This window comes from Tachysurus vachellii, chromosome 8 (genome assembly GCF_030014155.1).
Source record: "Tachysurus vachellii isolate PV-2020 chromosome 8, HZAU_Pvac_v1, whole genome shotgun sequence".
Classification (NCBI taxonomy): Eukaryota; Metazoa; Chordata; class Actinopteri; order Siluriformes; family Bagridae; genus Tachysurus; species Tachysurus vachellii.
In genome coordinates this window covers 29,229,982-29,241,501 of record NC_083467.1, presented here as the reverse complement: position 1 = coordinate 29,241,501, position 11,520 = coordinate 29,229,982, and the positions used below count along the sequence as shown (strand labels likewise).

The following is an 11,520-nucleotide window of genomic DNA, read 5'->3' as shown; positions in this document are numbered from 1 at the left end:
CAGGAACAATATCAAGGTTAGACACACACACACACACACACAGAAACACACACACACAGAAAGAAAAGGAGAAACACACGAAACACGAGGGAACTGGAAAACCACAGGAGCCTAGCCCTGACCATAGCACTTAATTCAGTACAGATTTATTTATATAGCTCTTTGAAGATGGACGTTTTCTCAAAGCAGATTTACAGAAACATAAAATTCAGAATAATTAAGTTTTAAATTTATATTTATAAATATATATTTATATCTACTTACAGCTCTAAACTAAAGAAGCAAACATCAAATGCAAAAGATGACTTGGCTAAAGGAATAAATCTGGTGTAAAAGGCAGTTGTCTATGTTTAATGTTGACACTTTATTACATACATTTTGGTGATACCTTTAATAAAGACTGATTTATTATTGCCTCCCGTGTTCAGGTCTGTTGAACCCGGATTAACGTGTTTAAAGTGTTGATTAGCAGTGCAGCGTTTTTCAAACATAACCCTCCTTTGTGGTTCTAGTTATTACGATACAAAGACTGTGTTCTTGGCTATGGGAATAACGGCGCTGGTCTGTGTCGCAGTCACAGTCTTCAGTTTCCAGACCAAGGTAAAGACCAGACACACGCTCTCAAAACGCCTTTGTTCAGCCTTATCGAATGAATTCGTTGTCTCGCCTTACAATGGCCAACTGTCCCTCTTAAAACATTTATTCCTGCTAGCAAAATCGACCCAGACTGTCCCTGACACAGAACCCCTGAGTCTCCCTTGACCCCTCAGCCTGACTCTAGATTTTAATGAGATAAAAATACACAATTATGTCTCTAATATGCTATGTATTACACTAATCTCAATATTAATGATCCTACTGAGCATTAATATCACTTTCAGTCTGTATGAACGCAGTACTGTGTATGTTCAGGATGCACAAAGTATGTTTGTGACTCAGTGTGTGTTTGTGTGTTCAGGTGGATTTCACCTCATGCACTGGTTTGTTCTGCGTTCTGAGCATTGTGCTTCTTATCACCGGCATCATCACAGCCATCGTTCTCTCCTTTCAGTATGTAAGTAGTGCTCACTGTAACACACTCACTGTAACCCACACATACAACGTGTTACACTTACTGTAACACTTACTGAAACACAGTCACTGTAACACACTCACTGTAACCCACACATACAACGTGTTACACTTACTGTAACACTTACTGAAACACAGTCACTGTAACACACTCACTGTAACCCACACATACAACGTGTTACACTTACTGTAACACTTACTGAAACACAGTCACTGTAACACACTCACTGTAACCCACACATACAACGTGTTACACTTACTGTAACACTTACTGAAACACAGTCACTGTAACACACTCACTGTAACCCACACATACAACGTGTTACACTTACTGTAACACTTACTGAAACACAGTCACTGTAACACACTCACTGTAACCCACACATACAACGTGTTACACTTACTGTAACACTTACTGAAACACAGTCACTGTAACACACTCACTGTAACCCACACATACAACGTGTTACACTTACTGTAACACTTACTGAAACACAGTCACTGTAACACACTCACTGTAACCCACACATACACACTGTAACACACTCACTGTAACCCACACATACAACGTGTTATACTTACTGTAACACTTACTGAAACACAGTCACTGTAACACACTAACTTTAACACACACACTCACTGTAACACACACCTACACAGTGTAACGCACTGTAACACTCATTGTAACACACACATACACAGTGTTACACTTACTGAAACACTTACTGTAACACTCACTTTAACACAGTCACTGTAACACACTCACTGTAACACACACATACACACTGTAACACACTCATTGTGACACACACATACACAGTGTAACACACTCACTGCAACACTCACTGTAACACACTAACTTTAACACACACACACTCACTGTAACACACACATACACAGTGTAACACTCACTGTAACACACACACACTCACTGTAACACTCACTGTAACACACTCGCTGAAACACTCACTGTAACACACACATGCACAGTGTAATGCACTGTAACACTCATCGTAACACACACATACACAGTGTAACACAGTGTAACACACTGTAACCCTCACTGGAACACACTCACTGTAACACACTAACTTTAACACACACACTCACTGTAACACACTCACTGTAACACACACACAGTGTAACACTCACTGTAACACACACACACTTACTGTAACACACTGTAACACACTCACTGTAACACACACAGTGTAACACACTGTAACACACACACTCACTGTAACACACACACACACACACACACACACTTACTTAATAAAGTAAACTGATGAATGTTTTCCTCTCTATGGGGTTTAGATTCGGTGGCTGCACATGCTGTACTCTGCTCTCGGGGCAATCTTTTTCACACTGGTGAGTTCAGCCTCAACACTTGCACTGTGTGTTAGTACTGACCACAACAACTGGTCTAAATATCTAAAATGTTAGGAAGAGTTTTCAAACTTAATCATTTTGAACATGTGATGTACATAACATTCTGTTTTAGCTGATTAATGACAATAAATGAGTAGTTAATGTGAATGTTGAGCTACTGTAAACACTGTGTGTGTGCGTGTGTGTGTGTGTGTGTGTAGTTCCTGGCGTATGACACTCAGCTGCTGTTGGGGAACCGATCTCTTAGCCTGAGTCCAGAGGAGTACATATTCGGAGCTCTGTCTCTCTACACCGACATCATCCAGATCTTCCTTTTCCTGCTGCAGATCACTGGCAGAATCTCAGATTGAACACACACACACACATACACACACATACACACACACACACACACACACACATTCCTCCATTTTTCTTTTATTCTTTCCTTATTCTTTCTTTATCTTTCATTCCATTTTCATATTTTTCCCCTTTTTCTTCCCCCTTTGTTTCACTCTTAACCCTGTAAAGCCTGACATATGAAATAATTGACAGAAAATTCTATTTCCTGCTACCTTAAGTGTTTACTGGGTCTTTAAACAAAATACAAGAAAAAATGTTTTATTACTATTTACAAATGTGCTTTTTTTTTAAGATCAGACATTTTACTGACCACAACCATGTTTATTTCCTAATAAAAAACAGACTGATTATTGCATTTGGAATGTTTGTTCTTAAACATTTATTAATTTATTTTTAACCTTTTTATGGCTTTTTCATTTTAACACTGTACTTTTCTGACATCTGGAAATAAACGAAACTCTACTGTTTATGTATTCTGAATTTCTTCTCTGAATTGGAAAATATAACATAGATTATTATAATCATTTAATTGTCTTACTGAAAATTGATAATGACAAGACAATTATTAGCGAGAACATGATCAGATTTTGATCAGATTTGATCAGACATGATCAGAAAACATGATCAGAAGTCCCAAAGGTTAAAGTGAACAAAATCAAACAAACCAGACAAATACAGGTGCATCTCAATAAATTAGAATGTCATGGAATAGTTCATTTATTTCAGTAATTCAACTCAAATAGTGAAACTCGTGTATTATATAAATTCAGTACACACAGACTGAAGTAGTTTAAGTCTTTGGTACTTTTAATTGTGATGATTTTGGCTCGCATTTAACAAAAACCCACCAATTTACTATCTCAAAAAATTAGAATATGGTGACATGACAATCAGCTGATCAACTTAAAGCACCTGCAAAGGTTTCCTGAGCCATCAAAATGGTCTCTCACTTTGGTTCACTAAGCTACACCATCATGGGGAAGACAGTCATGAGGCTGATCTGTCAGTTGTCCAGAAGACAATCACTGACACCCTTCACACGGAGGGAAAGCCACAAAAATTCAATGCCAAAGAAGCTGATCACAGAGTTCTGTATCCAAGCATGTTAACAGAAAGTGGAAGGAAAAAGTGTGGAAGAAAAAGATGCACGACCAACCGAGAGAACAGCAGCCTTGAGATGCTTATCAAGCAAAATTCATTCAAGAATTTGGGTGAAATTCACAAGGAATGGACTGATTATGGGGTCAACAAGAGCCACCACACACAGACGTGTCAAGGAATTTGTCTACAGTTGTCGTGTTCCTCTTGTTAAGCCTCTCCTGAACCACAGACAATGTCAGAGGCGTCTTAGCCTGGCTAAGGAAAAGAACTGGACTGTTGCCCAGTGGTCCAAGGTCCTCTTTTCAGATTAGAGGAAGTTTTATATTTCATTTGGAAACCAAGGTTCTAGAGTCTGGAGGAAGGGTGGAGAAGCTCATAGCCCAAGTCGCTTGAATTCCAGTGTTAAGTTCCCACAGTCTGTGATGATTTGGGGTGCAATGTCAGCAGTGGTGTGGTGAACTGGCTGATCTCCCTGTACCTAAGTAGATCTACAACACAAAATGGGAAATAGTATTTAAGGTGACTAACAAAAGAAATCGATTAATATTCAGTAGTGTGGTGGCTCCACTATTACTGCACTTACTTGTAGTGTGCAGTGTATAATGTATATCACCAGAACATGAAAATACAATAACAGTACGATGTCCTAAGCTCCTTGTGTGTGTGTGTGTGTGTGTGTGTGTGTGTGTGTGTGTGTATGTGTGTGTGTGTGAATGAGTTGCAACTACACCCAGGTTATGATAAAATATAAAATAAGAATTTATTAACTATTTCCTGAAAATAAATAAAAAAAAGTAAATTCTCAGAAATATAGCCCTGAAAATCAAACATAGCATTCGTAAGGTCTCCAAATAGAATAAAGGAGATATATATTTTATATATATATATATAAAATTTGTCCGTAGTATGTGAGTGCGTTAGTGAATGAGAGTGTGTGTGTGTGCCCTGCGATGGGTTGGCACTCCGTCCAGGGTGTATCCTGCCTTGATGCCCGATGACGCCTGAGATAGGCACAGGCTCCCCGTGACCCGAGGTAGTTCGGATAAGCGGTAGAAGATGAATGAATGAATGAATGAATATATATATATATATATAATAAAATAACAAATTTAACAGTACTCAAAGCGCTTGTAGTTGGGGCCCATTGGTGCACTTTATACAACTCACGTAGTTGAACACTTCAGTAGTCTGTCCTGTATTCTGAACTTGTCCTTTATCCCACGAAACACCAGCTCACCAAACGTAGCTCACAAACCATGTTCAGCACGATGCGCTAGCTCGTGTAGCTAAGTCTTGTTAGCATTAGCTGCAATGGACGAAAACCATCTGCTGTTCACCAGTAAGACCGCGGGGAGGAAACCGGAGTACCCGGAGGAAAATCCCGAGGTACGGGGAGAAGATGCAAACTCCACACACACAAGGTGGAGGTGGGAATCGAACCCCCAACCCTGGAGGTGTGAGGCGAACATGTGCCACCGTGCCCCCCCTTCCATAATTACTTATTTACTTTATTACACATATATTTACGTTTTGAAGCCGCCAGCGAATTTTGACTGGAATGCAACGTGCATAACCAAAACCTGGAAAGCATGAGAAGAGGAGTTTTAGCTCTATGTGGATTTATCTATAAGAGATGAGGACAATCAAACGAAGGTAAAAGTTTTCAGACTCTCTGATTACAGACAGAATTGTACGTGCCATACTGAACTCACGAGTGAGAGAACATCTATTAAAAGAGACGGATCTAACGCTGGAGAAATGATTAAGGATGTCTAGAGATTCAGAATCTTCAAAAGAGAACGTAATGACCATTGAGGGACAGAAAGCTGAAGAAGTGCACGCAGTTTAACAAGACAAACAGGCCCCGTGTCCCAAACAAACTCACACATCTAAGTGTAAAGTCTGCAGAAAACTCTTTTGTCTGGAATTTGTTGTGGAGGAAAGCTCGTCAATGCCCCTAAACAAAGCGGTGCAAACAACGGATCTGATAAATATACAGCATTAAAATATAATGGTGATTGATGACATTGTTACCACAGAGAGGCACGGAGGAAAGGAACCATGGGACAAGAGTGACATGCTTAGAGAGTATGATGATGTATTTGAAGGAGATGGATGCCTGGATGGAGAATATAAACTAGAGGTGGATTCTGCAGTTAGACCAGTGAGGCTTCCAAATTGGAGCGTTCCAGTGACACTAATGAAACCCCTAAAGGATGAGCTGGGAATCCTGGTAGACAGAGGCATCATAGCTCAGGTGTAGCATAAAAGGTCGCTACGATACTGTATATCACTATCGACATTACTGCACTATGAGTCTGGATTAAATCAATTCTACACTTTCAGGTGTTATGAAGGTTTTGTGTCAAGTTCTAGTAACCAGACCACTCTTTTTGTCTTGAGAAACAGACACAGGCCCAGCAGAGAAGTCGTCCGGCTAAAGTTGCCAGATCTTTATTAATCCGTCTTAAAGGTTGGTAGACTTGAGGTAATAATATAACAGCTCCAAGGTCTCTGGTTCAATCCTGATTTACTGTGAGTGTGGAGTTTCACATGTTCTCCTTGTCATCTGGGTTCTCTGGTTTCCTCCCAACGCCCCAAACATACCAGCAGGTAAATTGTCTACTCTTAATTAACCCGTGGGAAATTTGATTGTCCCTGGTACCCTGGGATAGACTGACGCTTGGGATAGGATTATTATTATATTGGATTTGTAGAAGCCAACATTCTGTTTGTTGCTATTACTTTTCTAAGCGATCTGAGTTCCGGTACGTCTGGTACCGGTTCTCAAAGTGGCCTTTTTCCCATAGACTCCCATTATAAACTTTGGAGGTTTATAACTCAGCAAGCTTTCGAACTATCTACACCAAACTCGGCCAGCTCCTTTAGGGTGATACTCTGAACAAAGGTTTAAATTGGTGTACTGACTGGCCTTTCGGTTGTCCTGCAGCCCCGCCCCCAAAATATGCAAAATCAAAAAACTTTTTACAACATGGACATGTGACATATCAAAACACTTACAACAATGAGGGGAACTTCCTCACGTGTATTCTGATGACAGCACGTGACGACACGTGACGACACGTGAAAATAAAAAATTTGCACAACATGGGCATGTGACATATCAAAACACTTAGAACAATGTGGGGAACTTCCTCAAGAGTATTTGGATGACATCACATTGTCTCCACTTACCTCCAAATGTTTTGGCACCCTAGCTTTCTGTCTACTTGCCACCACTAACTCTTATGTCCATTCGCCTCCAAAAAGCACCGGCCTTTGCGAATACTTCATCAAAGCCAACATCAAAGTTTGTCGTGATGAACTTTACAAATCTAGTTATTATTATTATTATTATTATTATTATTATTATTATTATTATTATTATTATTATTATTATTATTTCTGCACGAACATATTTTCCTTTGTGTATAACCTGATATGTTCATATTGTCAGTTAAATATTTTATTAGTTACTTTATAATCGGTGAAGTCTTTATTCCTGTTTATGTTACGGTATAAGATGAGCTTCTTACACCTTTTATTATTTTTATAAAGTAGTAGCTTTAGCTTGATAGAAAATGCGAGTGTCTTTCTACACATCTGGCAACCCAATAAAGATTCCTGTTGTTGCCACGCAGACAGATGTGCAAGATGTCGGAGCGTTTGTTTCTTTACTTTATTCTCTGTCTTCACTTTATTGTTGTCTTTATCACTTTAGTTTGTGCCACAGATTCGACTGATGAGGTTCAAATCGAGGTGATTTACTTACCAGAAAACTGCACCCAGAAAGCGAGGAAGGGAGATTTATTACACGCACATTATGATGGATATCTGGCCAAGGACGGGTCTCAGTTCTACTGCAGGTAACACACACACACACACACACACACACACACACACACACCGGACGGGTCTCAGTTCTACTGCAGGTAACACACACACACACACACACACACACACACACACACACACCGGACGGGTGTCAGTTCTACTGCAGGTAACACACACACACACACACACACACACACACACACACACACCGGACGGGTCTCAGTTCTACTGCAGGTAACACACACACACACACACACACACACACACACACACCGGACGGGTCTCAGTTCTACTGCAGGTAACACACACACACACACACACACACACACACCGGACGGGTCTCAGTTCTACTGCAGGTAACACACACACACACACACACACACACACACACACACCGGACGGGTCTCAGTTCTACTGCAGGTAACACACACACACACACACACACACACACACACAGATCGGACGGGTCTCGGTTCTACTGCAGGTAACACACACACAAGTCTACAGAGTCACTTATATTCAGTGAAGAAAAACACATGAAGTCAGTAACCTTTAGTAATGATCAGACTTCGATCTTGGAAAGAAAAGTATTTGTTTCTTTCTTTCATGTATATATCTATACATGTATGTATCTATGTATGTGTGTATATCTATACATGTATGTGTGTGTGTATATGTTTGTGTGTGTGTATATCTATACATGTATGTATCTATGTGTGTGTGTATATCTATACATGTATGTGTGTGTATGTATGTATGTATGTATGTATGTATGTAAGTATGTATGTATGTATGTATGTGTGTGTATGTATGTATGTATGTATGTATGTATGTGTGTGTGTGTATATATATGTACGTATATGGTGTCAGAAACAAAAGTGTCGGTTTAATAGACCAATAACAACAACTCTACTGTAATGTATACATAGCTTACGCAGTACATAGTGAAATTAAACAACATTACTAAAACAACACAGAGCTAGGGACTTAAGTAAGTTAGTCCTAGCTACATAAAGTGCATCTGTGCAAACACAAATACAAAATACAGTGCAAACAAACGATACAAAACACTACAAGACATTACACAAAAGACAATACACAACAGCAACACCGAACAGCACATGCAGTAGTATTACAATCTGGGCCTGAAATGGGTTTAATTGGAATTCTAGGTCAATTTTATACTGTAGGTCACTGCTAACGACAGCATATGTATGCACATAGTATTTCATTACTACATTATTACTCTATTTTGCCCCTAGTAGAACAACACTAATTTTTTACCTAATCCAAACCTTTCCCTAAACCTTTTCCGCAATATTTCAGTTTAATTAAAGTCCAGAAAATGTTTATATTATATAACACAGATTCTAAATTCACATCATGAGCCAGGTTAGGCCCTTCAGCTTGATCTGTATTTTCTATAATTATTTTAATATGTCTCTTATTCAATATTTAATTGAATTAATTTAATTAATTTATTATAATTAAGAGTCACACAACTGTGCATGTACTGTGTTACTTGGGACATTTCTGACCCACCTCAAGTGCACTCTTTTACTCACTTTCCCCTCCTGCAGTCGCTCAGCTAAAGATGGACAGCCTCACTGGTTTGTTCATGGGGTTGGGGAGGTCATCAAGGGCTTGGACATTGGCCTGAAAGACATGTGTCCTGGTGAGAAGCGGAAGATCACGGTACCTCCTTCGTTAGCATTTGGTGAGAAGGGGAAAGGTAAGAGACTCCATGGCAAAAGCACATTCTACCCAAGTCATCACAGCTCCAGTTTTGATCCTGAGCTTTGGTAACTTTCTGTGTGGGGTTTCATATGTTCTCATTTTGTATCTCTGAGTCCATTTAGGTTCTCCTATTTTGTCCCAAAAACTCCATGCAGTCATTGCTCTTATTTTAAAGATACCAGGGTTTAAACTATAAGCTGTATCGCCCAAAACATACACCGAGAAGATGTAGATGGTAGAGAAGAATTAAAGAAGAATCATGGAACAATTTTTCTTACAACAATTTATTCATTAATATTTATTGACTGCTTTGTCCTGGTCAGGATTACAGTGATTCTGAGACACTGCAAACACTGAGTGTGACGTGTGAACGTGTGCATGCACACACACTATCTCCTATAAGGTCAATTTACTCTTTAAGGCATTTGGCACACAGCAACTTACATTTATCTCATTAATACAAACTTCATGGACCTTGCTCAGGCCCAGTGGTAGCATCATGGTGGTCCTGGGATTTGAATTCATGACCTTCCGTACAGTAGGATGACGCCTCGACCACTGAGCTACCACTTCCCTTTAGAGTCACCAGCTCACCTACTTGCATATTTTTAAGTGGATGTTTTTAGGAGAAAGCAAGAGAACTGAGAAGAGAACTTCATTTCTCACAGACATCATATCCCTAAAGATGACTGACAGAACATTACCAACAAAACTATACTTCAAATATTCCATGAAGCGGTACATCAGTGTTTAAGGAACTGTTTTGCTGACTGGAAGGTTGTGAGTCCAAATCCCTGGATTGTGGAAATGTAGTTTGCCTTATTAACATATTTCGTCACTTTCTATACATTTCTGCTTTATGCCATAGAGCCGGTGCCACCCAATGCAACCTTGATCTTTAAGGTGGAGCTTTTGCATGTGCGACGAGGTCCACGCAGCATGGAAGCCTTTAACGAAATGGACCACAACAATGATCGGACTCTTACAAAAGAAGAGGTTGGAGATTAAGATTACCATGCATTTTGTTTTTAATACTCATGTTAGTATTAAACCTTTTGTAACTCCCTTTTTTATCATTAGGTGAAAGAACACTTGAAAATGGAAGCAAAGAAGTTAAACGTGCAGAAAGACGAGTCCTATTTCGACGCTGTTGTGAGCGACGTCTTCCGCAGGAATGACGAGGACGCAGATGGAACTTTAACCATAAAAGAGTACAATGTCTATGAGCATGATGAGCTTTAACTATAAATAGACATCGCACTTCCTCATAGACATTTTTATGCCGGTTGGATATGGGATATTTTTGAAGTGTATAATAAAATACCACTAGGACTACGCAAACGTTTAATAAAGATGATTTTTAGATAATTATTTGTGCCTGCTAACATTGTGCAGCTAACACACGTTATATATTCAGTTATTTTGTATAAATCATTGTTAAGCAAAGCATTTGAAAAAAGTCAAACTTTAAAAAGGTTGTTAGTGGAACTGAAAAGACCATTGATACTGTTATAGTTAATTAGATATCATTCATTCATTCATTCATTCATCTTCTACCGCTTATCCGAACTACCTCGGGTCACGGGGAGCCTGTGCCTATCTCAGGCGTCATCGGGCATCAAGGCAGGATACACCCTGGACGGAGTGCCAACCCATCACAGGGCACACACACACACACACACTCTCATTCACTCACGCACTCACACACTACAGACAATTTTCCAGAGATGCCAATCAACCTACCATGCATGTCTTTGGCCCGGGGGAGGAAACCGTGGTACCCGGAGGAAACCCCCGAGGCATGGGGAGAACATGCAAACTCCACACACACAAGGTGGAGGCGGGAATCGAACCCCCAACCCTGGAGGTGTGAGGCGAACATGCTAACCACTAAGACACCGCGCCCCCCTAATTAGATATCAGTGTTGTGAAATTTCTTGATGAAAGTCAATGACATGAAGGACTGACTAGAAAAAGTCAGTGTCTGATCTAATGATATATTTTTATTTGTACGATCAGGAAATTTTACATTTTTAGAAAAAA

The 11,520-nt window shown here is 39.7% G+C and overlaps 2 protein-coding genes across 2 annotated transcripts in view; both read left to right on the top strand.

Moving 5' to 3' along the window:
- LOC132849747 (protein lifeguard 3) overlaps nucleotides 1–3,188 on the top strand; it is a 9,029-nt gene extending 5,841 nt beyond the window's left edge. Inside the window, exons 8-12 of the mRNA XM_060875596.1 lie at nucleotides 1–16; nucleotides 513–600; nucleotides 959–1,054; nucleotides 2,389–2,442; nucleotides 2,664–3,188. The exon at nucleotides 1–16 is cut by the window's left edge and continues 22 nt beyond it. Coding sequence (XP_060731579.1) covers nucleotides 1–16; nucleotides 513–600; nucleotides 959–1,054; nucleotides 2,389–2,442; nucleotides 2,664–2,813 — 404 coding nt within the window. The 3' untranslated portion in view covers nucleotides 2,814–3,188. The remainder of the gene's footprint in view (nucleotides 17–512; nucleotides 601–958; nucleotides 1,055–2,388; nucleotides 2,443–2,663) is intronic.
- Nucleotides 3,189–7,538: 4,350 nt separating this feature from the next.
- On the top strand, nucleotides 7,539–10,846 carry fkbp7 (FKBP prolyl isomerase 7). Its single transcript, XM_060875595.1, has 4 exons — nucleotides 7,539–7,772; nucleotides 9,321–9,472; nucleotides 10,346–10,473; nucleotides 10,558–10,846. Exons 1-4 carry the CDS (start codon nucleotides 7,552–7,554, stop codon nucleotides 10,717–10,719), a joined length of 663 nt encoding a protein of 220 aa, XP_060731578.1. The 5' UTR covers nucleotides 7,539–7,551; the 3' UTR covers nucleotides 10,720–10,846.
- The last annotated feature ends 674 nt before the right edge of the window (nucleotides 10,847–11,520 follow it).

Coding starts and splice junctions, on each gene's coding strand:
- fkbp7 (XM_060875595.1), top strand. CDS start 7,552: ATGTGCAAGATGTCGGAGCGTTTGTTTCTTTACTTTATTCTCTGTCTT. Junction 7,773..9,320: donor GGGTCTCAGTTCTACTGCAG/GTAACACACACA, acceptor CCCCTCCTGCAG/TCGCTCAGCTAAAGATGGAC. Junction 9,473..10,345: donor ATTTGGTGAGAAGGGGAAAG/GTAAGAGACTCC, acceptor TTTATGCCATAG/AGCCGGTGCCACCCAATGCA.